The 18,651-nt window shown below is 45.7% G+C and overlaps 1 protein-coding gene across 1 annotated transcript in view; it reads right to left on the bottom strand.

Moving 5' to 3' along the window:
• The window catches only part of ITGB8 (integrin subunit beta 8), a 190,466-nt gene that overhangs the window by 13,920 nt on the left and 157,895 nt on the right, over window positions 1-18,651 (bottom strand). The window contains exons 10-12 of the mRNA XM_075315380.1: window positions 15,785-16,190; window positions 13,482-13,704; window positions 58-161 (exon numbers count right to left, since the gene is read on the bottom strand). Of these exons, the coding sequence (XP_075171495.1) occupies window positions 58-161; window positions 13,482-13,704; window positions 15,785-16,190 (733 nt within the window). The remainder of the gene's footprint in view (window positions 1-57; window positions 162-13,481; window positions 13,705-15,784; window positions 16,191-18,651) is intronic.

The following is an 18,651-nucleotide window of genomic DNA, read 5'->3' as shown; positions in this document are numbered from 1 at the left end:
AGAAAATATATTTGAATATTTTAGCACAAGAAAAAGTTTCAACAAAACTATTCTTACCATAAGTCTGATCGATATAGTACACCAGTGTGTTACATTTGGTTTTATAGGGATCCTTTGGATCGACGGATCCGTTTAGTGATCCGTGAGAGTGCTCACAGTTCCTGTGCATTAGATAAACAGAGGAGATCACAGTTAATAAAGAGCTTTGACATCTGTGTGACTTAATCTGTGGTAACAGGCAATAACAAGACAAAAAAAAGCAAATAATGTACAGAAAAAGCTTAAAATATATTTAAGGTCTTGCTTTTTGCCACGATAACATTAAACTGGAGATAGATGAAGATCAGGTTTATCATCACTGTACAGTCTTGGTAAAGTGTTATGACTGACACAAAGTTTGGTTTTCAGTGTTTTTGTAGATCTTTTAGTCAGATGTTTCTACGATTACTGAAATACAATTATAAGATACCTCATAAGTTTTTAAGTTTATACAAAGGGGCACTTTGCACACTACGACATCGGTAGCCGATGCTTGCGATGCCGAGCGCGATAGTCCCCGCCCCCGTCGCAGCAGCGATATCTTGTGATAGCTGCCGTAGTGAACATTATTGCTACGGCAGCTTCACATGCACTCACCTGCCGTGCGACGTTGCTCTGGCCGGCGAACCACTTCCTTATTAAGGGGGCGGGTCGTGCGGCGTCATAGCGACGTCACACGGCAGGCGTCCAATAGAAGCGGAGAGGCGGAGATGAGTGGGACGTAAACATCCCGCCCACCTCTGTCCTTCCGCATAGCCGGCGTGAGCCGCAGGACGCAGGTAAGGTGATGTTCCTCGCTCCTGCGGCTTCTCACACAGCGATGTGTGCTGGCGCAGGAACGAGGAACAACATCGTACCGTCACAGCAGCGTACTTATGGAATTTCAGGACACTGCACCGATGATACGATTACGATGATTTTGCGCTCGTTAATCGTATCATCTAGGATTTACACACTACGATGTCGAGAGCAACGCCGGATGTGCGTCACTTTCGACATGACCCCACCGACATTGCACCTGCGATGTCGTAGTGTGCAAAGTGCCCCAAAGACTTTAGTATTTACAGTGTTGCCCCTGACATTTTTTTAAGACTTTGGCAGTGTGCTCCGGCATGCTGGACATCAGCTTCTGGGCCAAATTCTGACTGGTCGCCCATTGTTGTCTCGTCAGTGCTTGGAGTTTATCACAATTTCTGTGTCTTTATTTCTCCTCCCGCTTTTTGAGGATTGACCACAGGTCCGTGTATCACAGTCCTGTTACAGACCTGACCTTGACAGCACATACATATACATATACATTATATATATATATATATATATATATATATATATATATATATATTATACATTATACACGTGCTGCCACTTTCGGGTCAGTAGATCTGTGGCCAGTCTGTGTGAATCATGGTCAGCGAAGCCAGGGACAGGTGAGTAGAAAGTTTCCGTTCTCCGTGTGTTATCACGGATAACACACGGAGAACACACGTGTGCCACAAACACGACGCACGGAGGGCAATACGCACCTCTGACACATCCGTGAAAAACGTGCTTGGTTTTTCACGAACGTGTGAAAGAGGCCTAATGCTGTATTAGACTGGTCATATTTCCATCTGCCTGAATTGTGTGTTTTTTACATGCAGTCCCTGCCCCCACACTGTGTCTTTATTCGCATGTGATGCCGGTTCTTCTGTTTTGGTCACCCTGCCTTGTGGCAAATACCTTCCCTCCCCCCCTCTTTTTAATCAATAAAATATTAATTTTCTGACCTTACTCGGTTCTCTGTAGAATTTATTTCTACCTATTGGTGTTTCTATGTCACTATATCTGTAGGTCGAATTACATCCATTCAGCCCATACACCTGTATACTATGAATTGGTGATGTATGTCTTTTCCTCCCCTTGGGTGATTTGCATGGCTGTTACTCTTGATCTCTCTCGGTATTTAGGTGTTTGTGTGTGTGCATGAGATTTCAGAAATCTCATAGACTTTGCTGGGACTGTAAAAAGCAGTGTTTTATTAGCATGGATTTGCATAAAACCAAGGCAAATCCGCAGCTAAAAAATGCAACAAAAACTTACCAAAAAAGCCCTGTGTGAACATATCCTAAATGTATGGCTTCTGGAACAAGTGCGAATTGAAAATGAAACAGGATGTATACCTAGCTTAAATGTGCACGTCCTGGGAGTTTCTTATCAGCATATAGGAAAGTAATTTCTGCAGAGAAAGGCGTGATATTGGGGCGGTCAAGTCCATCAAACTGCAATTAGGGAAGTGGGTAGAATAGAGTGACCGAGCAGATATCAAGCACCAACCACATGACTGGAAGCCAGAGATTTACATACAAGATAATTAAATATTTTAAGTAAATTTTTATGCTTATGTACTAGAGCATTTAGAGGGAGCCTGTCACCAGGATTTTCCTCTACAAGCTGTGGCCAGCACCACTGAGCTCTTATATTCAGCATCCTAGAATACTGTATATAAGAGCCCTTATATACTGCTCTGTATAATGTAAAAAAAGAGAATTTTGTTTACTTACCGTAAATTCTTTTTCTTATAGTTCCGACATGGGAGACCCAAACCATGGGGTGTATAGCTTCTGCCTCCGGAGGACACACAAAGAACTACACTCAAACGTGTAGCTCCTCCCTCCCAGCATATACACCCCCTGGTAGCCAGTCCTAGCCAGTTTAGTGCAAAAGCGGAAGGAGGACATCCACCCACAAGTAGAGATAGAGCAAAACCCGGAACAACCGGAACCTCTGTCTACAACAACAGCCGGTGAAAACACACGGAACAAGAAAACTGCCAACAGGCAACAGGGAGGGTGCTGGGTCTCCCATGTCGGAACTATAAGAAAAAGAATTTACGGTAAGTAAACAAAATTCTCTTTTTCTTTATCGTTCCTTATGGGAGACCCAAACCATGGGACGTCTCAAAGCAGTCCATGGGTGGGAAATAAACAGACACTGAGAAGTAGGCGAAACCTAACTTCACAAATGGGCGACAGCCGTCCGAAGGATGCGTCCGCCCAAGCTCGCATCTGCCGAAGCATGAGCATGCACTTGGTAGTGCTTCGAAAAAAAGTGCAGACTAGACCACGTGGCATCCTGACAGACCTGCTGAGCCGTAGCCCAAGAGGCACCGACGGCTCTGGTCGAGTGCGCCTTAATCCCCAGCGGGGGAGGCATCTGAGAACATTGGTAGGCCTCGGATATGGCCGACCTATTCAATGAGCTAGGGTCGGTTGAGAAGCCGAGAGACCCTTGCGCTGACGTATGGTCAGCACACAAGAGAGGTGCACCGCCTAAGAAACAGCGGTGCGTGACACATAGATCCGGAGCGTCCGCACCAAATCTAAAGCATGCAACGCTTTCTCAAAGCGATGCACAGGGGCCGAACAAAGGGAAGACAAAGAAATGTCCTGGTTAAGGTGGAAAGGGGACACCACCTTAGGGAGAAGGCCCGGAGTTGGACGGAGAACCACCTTGTCTTGGCGAAAAAAACCCAAAAAGGGTGACTCCGAAGAGAGCACAGTCAAATAAAAGACTCTCTTGAGATAAATTATGGCCACCAGAAAGACCACTTTCTGTGAAGGACTAAACAACGAAACCTCCCTAAGAGGCTCAAAGGGGGGTTTCTGTAAGGCCATGAGGACCCGAGTAAGGTCTCAGGGATCCAGAGACCGCCGGTAAGGCGGAATGATGTAAGATGCGCCCTGCATGAAGGAGCGCACCTGGGCCAGTCGGGCGATATGCCGCTGGAACAATGCTGACAGAGCCGAGACCTGTCCCTTGAGGGAATGAGGGACAGACCTAGCTGCAGGCCGGACTGTAGAAAGGACAGGATGGTCGGCAAGGAAAAAAACGGCCAAGGAGCATGGCCGGAAGAACGACACCAGGACAGGAAAATTCTCCAAGTCCTGAGGTAAATCCTGGCCGAGGAAGACTTCCGAGCCTGAGTCATAGTGAAGATGACCTCGGAAGGAATGCCTGAAGCCGTAAGGATTCAGGGCTCAAGAGCCACGCCGTCAATCTGAGAGCCACAGAATTGTTGTGGAAAACGGACCCTCTGAGAGAACGTCTGGCCGGTCCGGGAGATGCCACAGCACCTCTTACGAACAGACGGAGCAGGTCTGGAAACCAAGCTCGCCTGGGCCTGGGGCGATAAGTACGACCCGACGGCCCTCCATTTTGATCTTGCGCAGGACTCTGGGCAAGAGAGCTAGAGGGGGGAAACACGTAGGCCAGACGGAACTGGGACCAATCTGGAACCAGCGCGTGCCAAGGCCTGAGGATCGTGGGAGCGAGCCACGTAAACCGGGACCTTGTTGTTGTGCCGGGATGCCATAGATCCACTTCCGGAGTGCCCCGCCTGCTAAATTGACCGGAACACTGCCGGATGCAGGGCTCACCCGCCGCTGCCCATGGTTAGACGGCTGGGATAATCTGCCTCCCAGTTTTCTGCGCCTGGGATGTGGACTGCGGATATGGTGGACTCGGAGTCCTCCGTCCACTGAAGGATATGTTGAACTTCCAACATTGTTAGGCGGCTGCGAGTCCAAGGACTACAGCCCTGATTTCTAGCACATTGATCGAAAGGGCTGATTCGGACGGTGTCCAAGTGCCCTATGCTCGGTGGTGGAGAAACTGCTCCCCAGCCGGACAGACTGGCCCGTGGTCAGAATCACCCAGGACGGGGCCAGAAAGGAGCGTCCCTGGTACAGAGAGAGGGGCCGAAGCCACCACTTAAGGAGAGCCCCTGGTCTGTGGCGACAGAGCCACCAGTCTGTGCAAGGAAGAAGTCCCTTGCCCCAACAGCGGAAAATGTCCAGCTGCAGGGGACGCAGATGGAACTGGCAAGGGGAACCGCCTCTATTGACGCCATCGTCTGACCCAGCACCTGCATGAGGTGCCTGATGGAATGACGGCGGAGCCTCAGCAGAGAGCGAACCGCCAGATGAAGAGACTGCTGTATGACTAAGGGCAGCTTCACAAGCGCCAGCAGAGTCTCGAATTGCATACCTAGGTACGTAAGTTCCTGGGTCGGGGTCAGAGTGGACTCACTACCAACCCCTGGAGGAGCAGCACCGCAATTGGTGAATACACAAAGGGCCGTGGCTAGCCCAAGGGGAGAGCCACGATTGGAAATGTTCCTCTCTGATTACAAAACGTAGCCAACGCTGGTGGGAAACTGCGAATGGCACATGCAGAGAGACATCTCTGATGTCGATGGATGCTAAGAAATCTCCTTGGGTCATTGACTGATCGCAGAGATTTCTGCAAAATTGCCGCACCTGAACATGCTTGTTGAGAAGCTTGAGATCCAGGTCGGAAGCACCGTCCTTTTCGGGGACTAGGAAGAGATTTGAGTAGAAATCTCAGAACCGTTCCCAGTCGGGAACTGGTACAATTACTCCATTGGCCTGCAAGAATGCCACGGCCTGTGAGAAGGCGGCTGCCTTGGAGCAGGGGGGAGTTGTCAGAAAAAAATCTGTTTTGTAGCCGTGGGAGAGGGTAACCCACACCCACTGATCGAAGACGTGTTGCAACCACACGTCGCCCAAGAGGGAGAGCCTGCCATCGACCAAGGACGTTACTGGCGTGGCCAGATAAACAAGAGGAGGCTGCCCTGGTGGCAGCAGCTCCTGCCGACTTAGGACACGGCTTCATGCGCTAGTTGGTTTACGGACCTTGGCTGAGATAGTGGACGAGGCCGAGGGCTTAGAGGACGACCAGTTAGAGGAAACGAAAGGAACGAAACTTCGACTGGTTCCTGCCCTGGAAGGTTTCCTGGGTTGTGGCATGGAAGTACTCTTCCTGCCAAAAGCTTCCTTAATAATTTCATCCAGTTGTTCACCGAATAGACTGGTCCCAGCAAAAGGGAGTCCAGCAAGGAACCTTTTAAGAAGCATCTGCCTTCCACTCTCGAAGCCACAGGAACCTGCGGATAGCGAGGGAAGTGGCCGAGGCCACCGCAGTGCGGTGACAGTCTCCAGCTATAGGATGAAAAGACTGAAGCCTGGAAGTTAAGGCAACCCATTCGGGCAAAAAGGCCCTGGTGAGGGAATGCATCTCCTCCCAAGAAGCAGAGATGGCTTGAGAGCTCGCACTGCTGCAAAGATGGGGAGAACGAGGCCCCTGCCGCCTCATATATAGATTTGGCCAGAAGGACAACCTGGCGGACAGTGGGATCCTCAGAGAGGAGCCGACAACTGTCCGGGCTGAAAATCTAGACCCCGGAGGGTCCACCCTTGGTGAATGAGCCCACTCCTTGACCACCATTGGTGGAAGGGGGAAACAGTCATCAGAACCACGCTCTGGGAAGCGTCTGTCAGGACAAGCTCTGGGCTTGGTCACAGTGACCTGAATGGTGGAGTGGATAAGGAACACACTCCTTGTTCTCTTAGGCAAGGTATACTGATGCTTTTCTGCCAAAGAGGGGTGCTCCCCTGATACAGGCGGATTGAGGTCCAGTATAAATATAATGGACGCAATCAAATCATTAGCATCTGCGTCACTTTCGGACAGATCAATAGGGTACATGGAGAGCGTCCGAGCCCCCAGTAAGTCAGAAGTACGCTTAAGAAAGCGTTTGTCAGGACAGGCCCTGGGTTTAGTCACAGTGGCCTGCTCTCTTAGGTGAGATAAACTGATGTTTTCCTACTCTGACACTGGAGGGTTAAGGTCCAGAACGGAGTTAATGGACGCTATCAAATCGCTAACATCTGCATCCCCATCGGTATCAATGGGGTACAGAGACGAAGCGTCTGAGCCCACAGTAAGGGTATCCTCCTCGCCATGTGACTCGGCCCGTGAGGCAGAGCCGTGGGGCGAGGAAGGAGAGGAGTCCCTGCGTCTCCGTTTAGGAGGACGGGGTCTGGGATTAGATGAAACAGACTCTGTGAGCTCTGCAGAGCGAGCTGGAGCATCAGAGGCACCCTGAGAAGGGGGCTGATGCATGCATAGCAGCGTCCGAGACAACTGTCCAATGGAGTCTGCAAAGGACTGGGAAATAGCGTTAGAAAAAGATGCTACCCAAGACAGGGGTTCAGCCTGGGGAGACTCCAGGCTGAGGCACCACCACATGAGACCCTTACAGTGTGTGGTCTGTGCCGGTTCAGGCAATATGAGCTTACATGCAGAGCATGTAGTGTACAGCCTTGGAGCCTTGCTCCTAGTGTGAGCCATGCTGCTGAGGAGGGGGTTCTATAATAAAGAATTAACTCCTTCAGAATGCCCTGAGAGTGCATAAAAGTGCACAACCAAAGGTTGTGACTTATCAGGCCGCTATTATGAGTGCCCTCCGGATTCCAAGCCTGGACCCCCAGCCAGATATTCACTCCCTCTGCACTGCAGAGCAGCCAGCGCCGACCAGTGTACTAAGAACGCTGAGAAAATGGCGCCAGAGTGAGGGGGGGGGCGGGGGTTAACCCAGGAGCGGGAATCGGAGGGCTAAGGAGATGTACAGGGGAGGGAATCATCTCCTCAGATAGGAGTGTCCTCCCCTGTGCAGAGCGGCCGGCGGGCGGCGCTGCAGTGTCCCCCTGCATGACTGACATGCAGGGGAACGAAACGAAACTAGGCCGTGGCTGAAGCCGGGGCCTAGAGTTATGCATGCGGCCGACAATCAGGCATCATCGGCGCGGTTCTCAGTAAAAACCGTGGAACCGGCCGGAAACAAAGTAAAAAGCAGCATTATCAAAGTAAATCACTGTCCCCCCCAATAAAAGTGCCCCACATTGCAGAAGGACCCTCTGAATAACGTCTCTATACTTAGCTTTGAGACGCAGGGCCCAGTCCCTGGTGGGGTGGGGGTTCAGTGCTCCTTCCAGCAGGGTCCTGCACAAGGGCTGCGGATGGAAGCCGGTCTCCTGCAAGGCAGTGAGAACCGTGTTGGCTCTAACTTCAAGCCAGAGCCCCTAAGGGATGGTGAAGGAGCGCGGCATGAAGGGCTCCTGCCCTGAAGTCAACCTTAACAGCACCGCCGCCAGGGGGGTGAGAAGGGACATGCCGGGAGTCCAGTGGACCCGCTTTTCTTCCAAATCTTTAGAAAAAATGAAAAATCAAAAGAGAATGCATGTGTGTGTGTGATCCTCCTGACACACAAAGCAAAAACTGGCTAGGACTGGCTACCAGGGGGTGTATATGCTGGGAGGGAGGAGCTACACGTTTGAGTGTAGTTCTTTGTGTGTCCTCCGGAGGCAGAAGCTATACACCCCATGGTTTGGGTCTCCCATAAGGAACGATAAAGAAAAGACCTTTATTATACTCACCTGTGGAGCGGTCGGTCGGTCCAATGAGTGTCTCTGGTCTCGGTCCGGCGCCCCCTCTCTTCCGTTCATCACTATCCTCCTTCTCAGTTCCGTGTGGATAACGCGTCCTACTTCATTCAAGCACAGAGTCTGCCATTGCTCCTGCGCAAGTGCACTTTTCTCTGCCCTGATCTAAGTATTGTAATGCGCATGTGCGGGCGGTCCTTGACCTTTACTCACACCTATGCATTACTTAGTACTTTGCTTTGCCCTCAGCATGGCAGATCAAAGGAGCGCCATCGACGCCTCCGTGTGGATGACGTGGGACGTGTCATTTACACAGAGCAGGGAAGGAGGACAGCAATGGACGGAAGAGAGGAGGCGCCAGACCCAAGAGCAGCAACTCCCATTGGACCAGACCGCCCCATAGGTAAGTATAATAAAAGGTCTTTTTTTATGTCATACAGAGCGTCCTGGGCTCATATATTTATATACAGTATTCTAGAATGCTGTATATAAGAGCTCACGGATGGTGGCCGCAGCTTATAAGGAAAATTACTGGTGACAGGTTCCCCTTAGCCTCACAGAAACATGTTAATGATGTACATTGAATGGGGGAAGCTGAGTAGGGCAAAATGATGACAGGTTCCCTTTAAATTCACGTTAAAGAAATACTCCGAAAAGAAGGCTACAAGTCACTTGTGATGCTGATGTAGCATTTGTTAAACTGCCCGACCTGGTGCTATGTCATTATGATAGCACACGTACACTATCTGCATAGCTGCTGCTTATTCACATTGTATGAGAGCAGCTACAATATGCAAAGAGCACGGCGTGACATTTATACAGCGTGACATCTGTATATGGAGGTCACTGATCATACTGACCTCATGGTTACTCAGTGGTGATCTATAAATTGAGAAATACTTGGAGGACATACAAAGTGATACCAGGAAAGTCCACTACAACATTATATTAGTATTTTTACATCCATATTTTGACATAACCATAGTCTAGTCGTGGATCTTCTTTCCGCAGTGTTCCCTGTCACCTTTGTATAAGATTTAAAAAACATTTTGCAAGTACATACGGCCATCCTTAATATATTTATATCCCCAAAAGCTATTATCGCACCATATAATAACAAAGAGGCAACCACATAGGCCACAAATGATCTGTAACATCAATATTTGGGTCACAGCAGGTCATAGAGTCTACAAACAAGCCCAATAAAAAGCCACAATGCCAGTGCGGACTGCATAACATTATAGTATCTCCTGCACCGTACACTCCCAGCTATTAAACAATGGGTGATGTTCCTCGCACCCCCTGCAATATATCGTGTTATAATGCCTCCCCCACAAGAGCTGTGCTCCCACCTGTCTCATATATAGTGAGGAGAAAGGAGGCCACAAAGTAAGAAAGTCAATCTAGTAAAATCCTTAGTTAAGGAAGATAATGTTTATGTAGATTGCGGATGTGTAATGAGTATCGGTATTTATTAAGATAACAGCGTAGGAGCGAGGCGCTATGAAGAACGGTATCATTTTCTGTAAAGGACATGAACCGTGAAAGCTTTGCCTTAGTACTACAAAAACATTTTCTGCATGCTGGATAGAAGGGAGTAGCTGTATAAACAGATGGAGACGGTGATTTTCAGCTCCGCCGCGTCTTGGTTTATAAGCAAACAGGATATGCTTCTAGAATGTTTAATTCAGAGGATAAAACATAGAAGTTACAGTATTTAAAGGGAACCTGTCACATTGAGTATGCTCTCCGATCTTCAGAGTGGGAAGGACTGAGGGGATGGATAGTTTATGGGATTCTACATAGCCTTACTAGTATTTGATTAATCATTTTTCTTTTTCTAACCTTAGTAGTCCAGTGAGTGGTCCTAGTTGATTGGCAGCTTCCCTATTATCAAAGGTTAGGACCACCCACTGGACTACTACACGTAAAAAGAGTAGACATTTAAATGAGGAAAAACAAGTTATGCTAAAACATTCTCCACAAAACTATATATTAATCAGCTCAGCCCTTCCCACATATAGAGCTGTGTTTACAATGTGACACGTTTCCTGTAAAATGAGGAAAATATACATAATACAGCCACCACTCTAGATACACGCAGCAGTGACTGACCCTACGCCACCTCTGGGACTGACACTGGAACGCTGCCAGGAGGCTTCAAGTTAACTTCCATTTATTTGCTTTCTTTTTCCCTTATTTTTTTTAATTATCTGGGTTACTGAACCCTAACAGTAATATGGACTTCCCTGAGAAGTCTGTGTTTGGAATCCGTGCACAGACACAAGGTATCCGGCATGTACCCCAAACTTTACAGTTCGGGTTTGCTCATCACTACTTTTAAGGTAAATTTGCAAAGGAAAAAACACCATCCATTTCTAATCTAATTACAAGTCTATCTGTTTTGAAGCCGATAGGTGAAATAGGCTGGAGATATCAGATGTATCCCAACCGGACCCGCTAACCTCATAGGTCTCTCCATGGCAGACTCTTCCCCAATGGTGGATATTTGGGAAACTAAGGATCAGTCATTAGCATTTCCCTACCAATCTATAAAAGGGGCTTTACACGCAGCGATATCGCTAGTGATATCGCTGGTGAAAGCACCCGCCCCCGTCGTTTGTGCATCACGGGCAAATAGCTGTCCGTGGCGCACAATAACGTTAGTCCTCGTCACACGGACTTACCTACCTAGCGACGTTGCTGTTGTCGATGAACTGCCTCATTTGTAAGGGGGCGGTTTGTGTGGTGCACGAAGCGGCTGCCCAATAGAAGCAGAGGGGCGGAGATGAGCGGCCGTAACATGCCGCCGACCTCCTTCCTTCCTCATTGCCGGCGGCCGCAGGTAAGCTGTAGTACGTCGTTCCCGGGGTGTCACACGTAGCAATGTGTGCTGCCTCGGGAACGACGAGCAACCTGCGTCCTCAACAATCAACGATTTTTTGAAAATGAACGACGTGTCAACGATCAATGATAAGGTGAGTATTTTTGATCGTTAACGGCCGTTCGTTAGTGTCACACGCAGCGACGTCGCTAACGATGCTGGATGTGAATCACAGAATCTGTGACCCCGGCGATATACAGTTAGGTCCAGAAATATTTGGACAGTGACACAATTTTCGAGAGTTGGGCTCTGCATGCCACCACATTGGATTTTAAATGAAACCTCTACAACAGAATTCAAGTGCAGATTGTAACGTTTAATTTGAAGGTTTGAACAAAAATATCTGATAGAAATTGTAGGAATTGTACACATTTCTTTACAAACACTCCACATTTTAGGAGGTCAAAAGTAATTGGACAAATAAACCAAACCCAAAACAAAATATTTTTATTTTCAATATTTTGTTGCGAATCCTTTGGAGGCAATCACTGCCTTAAGTCTGGAACCCATGGACATCACCAAACGCTGGGTTTCCTCCTTCTTAATGCTTTGCCAGGCCTTTACAGCCGCAGCCTTCAGGTCTTGCTTGTTTGTGGGTCTTTCCGTCTTAAGTCTGGATTTGAGCAAGTGAAATGCATGCTCAATTGGGTTAAGATCTGGTGATTGACTTGGCCATTGCAGAATGTTCCACTTTTTTGCACTCATGAACTCCTGGGTAGCTTTGGCTGTATGCTTGGGGTCATTGTCCATCTGTACTATGAAGCGCCGTCCGATCAACTTTGCGGCATTTGGCTGAATCTGGGCTGAAAGTATATCCCGGTACACTTCAGAATTCATCCGGCTACTCTTGTCTGCTGTTATGTCATCAATAAACACAAGTGACCCAGTGCCATTGAAAGCCATGCATGCCCATGCCATCACGTTGCCTCCACCATGTTTTACAGAGGATGTGGTGTGCCTTGGATCATGTGCCGTTCCCTTTCTTCTCCAAACTTTTTTCTTCCCATCATTCTGGTACAGGTTGATCTTTGTCTCATCTGTCCATAGAATACTTTTCCAGAACTGAGCTGGCTTCATGAGGTGTTTTTCAGCAAATTTAACTCTGGCCTGTCTATTTTTGGAATTGATGAATGGTTTGCATCTAGATGTGAACGCTTTGTATTTACTTTCATGGAGTCTTCTCTTTACTGTTGACTTAGAGACAGATACACCTACTTCACTGAGAGTGTTCTGGACTTCAGTTGATGTTGTGAATGGGTTCTTCTTCACCAAAGAAAGTATGCGGCGATCATCCACCACTGTTGTCATCCGTGGACGCCCAGGCCTTTTTGAGTTCCCAAGCTCACCAGTCAATTCCTTTTTTCTCAGAATGTACCCGACTGTTGATTTTGCTACTCCAAGCATGTCTGCTATCTCTCTGATGGATTTTTTCTTTTTTTTCAGCCTCAGGATGTTCTGCTTCACCTCAATTGAGAGTTCCTTAGACCGCATGTTGTCTGGTCACAGCAACAGCTTCCAAATGCAAAACCACACACCTGTAATCAACCCCAGACCTTTTAACTACTTCATTGATTACAGGTTAATGAGGGAGACGCCTTCAGAGTTAATTGCAGCCCTTAGAGTCCCTTGTCCAATTACTTTTGGTCCCTTGAAAAAGAGGAGGCTATGCATTACAGAGCTATGATTCCTAAACCCTTTCTCCGATTTGGATGTGAAAACTCTCATATTGCAGCTGGGAGTGTGCACTTTCAGCCCATATTATATATATAATTGCATTTCTGAACATGTTTTTGTAAACAGCTAAAATAACAAAACTTGTGTCACTGTCCAAATATTTCTGACCCTGACTGTATCATTAGATAAGGCCCCGTTACACGTAACGACGTAACTCACACAATTCCTAAATGTGTATCTATGAACAGACATATGGCCTCAGAACGGACGTCATACTGAATACAGCTGATCAGTGCTACTGCGTTAGAGCAGTCGCATACTGTAGATTTAGCGAATTAGACACATGTGACCACCAGAGACGAGGGCACTGAGTGGGCATAACTCAGAATCCAAGGAGATCTACACATCTACTTATGGGTGTGATATCAAGCTAATTTTACAAATTACATTACAGATATTATAGCTCTTTACCTATTGGAAAAAACATTTAATGCATTCATAATGGTAGAGTTAATGAATTGGATAGTTCAATATTTCATACCATATAGTGTATGTCTAAATACAAATACTATAGATAGCTAATAAAAAAAAAATGAACAAACCAGTTGTCTGTGCAGGTATTGCTACATCCAGAGCAGTATTGGCACAAAGGGCCAAAGCTTTTGTCATTAGTGCACTCGCATTTACCACACGTGCAGGTTCCCCTCCCACTACATACAAGTCCATTAGAGTCCATGCAGTGTTGTTTTGATGAGGAGCATTGACAGCGGTCACCTTCCCAGCCACTGTGACATCTACAGTACCCATTTTTACATTCACCGGTACCTATCAGACAAAAAAAATAAATATTAATTGAAGACTTGGAATTAAAAAAAAAGCCATTTAAAAAGGTCTACATTTCTGTGTTGATAAACTTCTTAATATCTCTTTAAAATAGTAATAGAAATAATGAAGATCAAAATCTATGCATAACCAGAGTAAAAATATAACATTTGTTCTGCCTGTGGTCACCACTAGAGGGAGCATACTTTACAAACAAAATGCAGTAAACTCCCTAGCTCCCTCTAGTGGCAGCCAACCCCAACCACTCTTCTGATGTTGTGATTGACATGATAAATGTCAACTGCAGGACATTTTCTGTAACATTTCAGTATATTGTTTAAAGCAATGCTTTTGACTTTACTGGATAATTTACAAACTGATGTCTATTTTACAAGCCACGAGCATTCCAGGATAAATGATCCGGTTCTAGGGGTGTCTAGGAAAAACATTCCAAATTCTAATGTAATCCAGTGGTGTTTGTAATGGCTCCCCTGCAGAGGAACGTCTGCTTAAAATAACAAACACCACACATTACTTGTAATACAACATTAGCTCTCACAGTTTATGCCTTTTCACACGCTGTGAATAACATACATGTTCACAGTACCCAAGAGTTAAAGCAGAGGGGGTCCTCCGGGCAGATTTCATACTGATCGGTGAAGTATTATGCTTCATTTCCTGAGTGTGTGTGTAAGTCGTAAGCTGTAAACCCAGGTCATTACTAGGACCTGACCCATCACCGGACGGATGTGTTAGTTAGGGCTTAGAAACATTACACAATCATCTACTGCACAGAATATTCTGCTCTGCACTCAGCGGCCTTCGGCTCTCCCCTCCCCCGTCAGCATGCTGAGTATTGTAGCTTCGGTGCAGCTGGAGAGCTACGTGATTTACACCATTGATGAGGTGTCCCATAAAGAGACTAAAGTTCTAATTCACAGTGATTTTTTTCCCATTCTTTTTGAGTTTGTGTTTTTATCAGCAAATATATTGCAGCCCGTAGAACCAGTGGAACCCAAATCAGTCACACGGGTCACACCTCTGTTACAAAGGTTAACCCCCCAGAAATGTATCACTTCTCAATAGACAGATATCTAACGGTCTTATCGCTGGGTGACCATTACACTCCTACTTTCATCACTGTGGTTAATCAGCATATGGTCATGAAGAACAGTGGGCGCTGGATCTAATCACCAGTGAGGCCCCCAATAATCACAAGTTAACCATCCAAGCTCTGTAATCAGATGTGTCTGTCGGCCCGAGAGAGTGGGACTCATGTGTGACCACCGATCCACTCAAACTTTGCTCTGTGCTAATGAAAAGCAACGCTGTGGACAAAACAAGGGCAATAGGATCTTACCCAACAAACAGAATAAATTGTGGGTGAAAATGCTCACCTTGTAGGGTTGTGTAAACCCACAACCAGTATGAAAGCAATATATGGCTGCCGCATGATCTACTAGCCCTAAGGCAGAAAGGAAATATATAGGAACCAGGAGAGGTGTGGATCAGTTTACACTGCTGTAGATAAATAAAAACTCCAGTGGTAGATGAAGGGTTCTTTATTCAAAGCGTTTCGAAGTGAAGCCCCACTTCGTCAGGATAGACACCAAATTCAATGCCTGTCCTGAAGAAGTGGGGTTTCACTTAGAAACGCGTTGAACAAAATACCCTTCATCTACCGTTAGATTTTTTATCTATCTACAGCAGTGCAGATTGATCCACACCTATCCTAGTTCCTATAAATTTCCTCTCTGCTAATGGGCAGTATACAATGAGTGGAAACCGGGAGCTCAAGACCCCACATCTAGTAAACATTGGAGGTACCAGAAGTGAGTCCCTCTACAATCATACAGATAATAGCCAATCAATGCACCAATAAAGAACGCAGCAGCAGGCTGCATGTGTGATCACTGCTCTAATTACACTCCTAAACACTGTGGCACTCATTTTCTAGAAATCAGTAGGGGCCCCAGTGATCTTACATTAATCACCTATTTTGTAAAATTTTGATCATGTAACAATCCCTGAGGAAATATCAAACGTGTGAATGCAACCTACATTTCATGGCTAAGCTACTTACCAGAACATAGTTTTCCAAGGTTGTATGGGCAAGAAAAATTGTCCATTTCACAGTATTTCCCGTATATTTTTCCTAGTTTGGTTTTCGAGCAGTAGCATTTTCCACACAGACACTTTCCTCTTCCACTACACTCAGACTCGGATGGGGATTGCTTGCAGTTTTCAGTTTGGGTCTCCTCGTCTCCTGAGCTGCAGTTACTGTCTGTACATGGAACTCCTGGGCAGTCTGGATGGACCTCGGTAACACACTTGTCCTTATGCCTTGGCGGACTGTTACACTGACAGCTGCAACTTTTGTGAATCTTTATTTTAGCGGTTTCATTGAAACCAATAGGTTTAAGAATGATGTAGTTGTGTCCACCTTCTACATCACAAGTGTCCATAGTCACTGATACATTGAAAAGTACCTAAAGAACAAGAAGACGTTAACATTACATCATGCCATAGTGAAGAACTAACCTATATTTCCTGCCGATTCCTTATCTAGACTCAGCTTATAACTATCATTGCTTTACATCATATATTGAGAAAACTTCTCAAGTGAAATAGAAAACTGAAAGGTTAACCTTTTTTCTTAGAATCCCAGACACAAAGCTCAGTGCAACAATGACTTTTAGGTTAGGTCCATCCAATGAAACAAGTCTCCCTGGAATAGGTTATGATGCTGGGAGCCAAGGAGTGTAATGCATTTAGGCAATAGAGACAGGAGATCAGCGTAGATCGAGACCAGAGACTGGATGTGGGATGGGACCTCCTAAAAAAACACCATCATGAACTGCTAACACCTTACTTGGCTAGTGAAAAAGAACATACCATCCCGGGTAAGCCCTCGACTTAGCCACACTCCGTCCATCTGGCAGGAGAGCAAAATCAGACTTAAACTTAAACCATTCTGTTTTATTTTCTCTCTCATTCAGTTCCTCGGTCAGAGACAGAAATGTGGACACACATGATTTCACAGGTTTTACTGTAAGTCAGCCTCGAAATACAAAAGCAAAGCTGCATTTTAAATGACATCTGCTAGAAAAATATACAGTACAAACCAAAAGTTTGGGCACGCCTTCTCATCTCTAGAACAACTATTAAGAGGAGACTTTGTGCAGCAGGCCTTCATGGTAAAATAGCTGCTAGGAATCCACTGCTAAGGACAGGCAACAAGCAGAAGAGACTTGTTTGGGCTAAAGAACACAAGGAATGGACATTAGACCAGTGGAAATCTGTGCTTTGGTCTGATGAGTCCAAATTTGAGAACTTTGGATCCAACCACCATGTCTTTGTAGAAAAGGTGAACGGATGGAGTTTACATGGCTGGTTCCCACCGTGAAGAATGCAGGAGGAGGTGTGATGGTGTGGGGGTGCTTTGCTGGTGACACTGTTGGGGATTTATTGCAAATTGAAGGCATACTGAACCAGCATGGCTACAACAGCATCTTGCAGCGGCATGCTATTCCATCCGGTTTGCGTTTAGTTGGACCATCATTTATTTTTCAACAGGACAATGACCCCAAACACACCTCCAGGATGTGTAAGGGCTATTTGACTAAGAAGGAGAGTGATTGGTTGCTATGCCAGATGACCTGGTCTCCACAGTCACCAGACCTGAACCCAATCGAGATGGTTTAGAGTGAGCTGGACCGCAGAGTGAAGGCAAAAGAGCCAACAAGTGCTAAGCATCTCTGGGAACTCCTTCAAGACTGTTGGAAAACCATTTCCGGTGACTACCTCTTGAAGCTCATCAAGAGAATGCCAAGAGTGTGCGAAGTAGTAATGAAAGCAAAAGGTGGCTACTTTGAAGAACCTAGAATATAAGACATATTTTCAGTTGTTTCACACTTTTTTAATTATTTCATTCCACATGTTTTAATTTATAGTTTTGAAGCCTTCAATGTGAATCTACAATATCTTTGAATGAGGAGGTGTGTCCAAACTATTGGTCGGCACTGTATATTTTTAGACATTACTACAAATAACAAATGGGTTTGTAATGTCTAAATACTTCTGTGCAGAAATAGATCATTTATTGAATATATAAGCCCAAAGCTAAAGGGTTGAGTACAGCAAGGTCTTGATGAGAAGAGTTCTGAATTTGGTTGGGTGCCTTGTGTAGATTCACATCAATATCTACAGTTTGCCGGTGTGAGTGTGAGCACTTTGCGATGCGTTGGGTTTCTGCACACATAGATTTTGCTTTTTTTCCCTTTAAAGTGCTGTTTAATCCATTTTCCTACATTTTGAAGTACTGTACAGTTGTTGATTGTTTTAAAAAAAAGGAAAATATTCAATTTACTTCACTTTTTGTGGCGATTTTGTACATTTTTCAGTGCTTTTTATGCAGAATTGATGATTACTTTAAAAAAAGGTAGTATGTTCTAGGTACGCAGGTTCCTTTATCGAACAGGAAAACGCGTGAAAAAACGAGTATTGAAACAGCGGCTATAAAAAAATAAAACAAACAAAAAAATGCTTTGTGTATGTTAGAAGGTGAAAAAAAGCCCTGCAAAACCTAAATGAAAATGTCATCAAGTGTGTGGCAAATTAAAGGGGGTCTGTCATCCCTATAAGGGCAATTAAGCTGCCTATACATCTACAGTTAGGTCCAGAAATATTTGGACAGTGACACAATTTTCGCGAGTTGGGCTCTGCATGCCACCACATTGGATTTGAAATGAAATCTCTACAACAGAATTCAAGTGCAGATTGTAACGTTTAATTTGAAGGTTCGAACAAAAATATCTGATAGAAATTGTAGGAATTGTACACATTTCTTTACAAACACTCCACATTTTAGGAGGTCAAAAGTAATTGGACAAATAAACCAAACTAAATATTTTTAATTTCAATATTTTGTTGCGAATCCTTTGGAGGCAA

Source organism: Anomaloglossus baeobatrachus, chromosome 6, assembly GCF_048569485.1.
Source record: "Anomaloglossus baeobatrachus isolate aAnoBae1 chromosome 6, aAnoBae1.hap1, whole genome shotgun sequence".
Taxonomy (NCBI): Eukaryota; Metazoa; Chordata; class Amphibia; order Anura; family Aromobatidae; genus Anomaloglossus; species Anomaloglossus baeobatrachus.
This window is presented reverse-complemented; position numbering and strand designations above follow the sequence as displayed.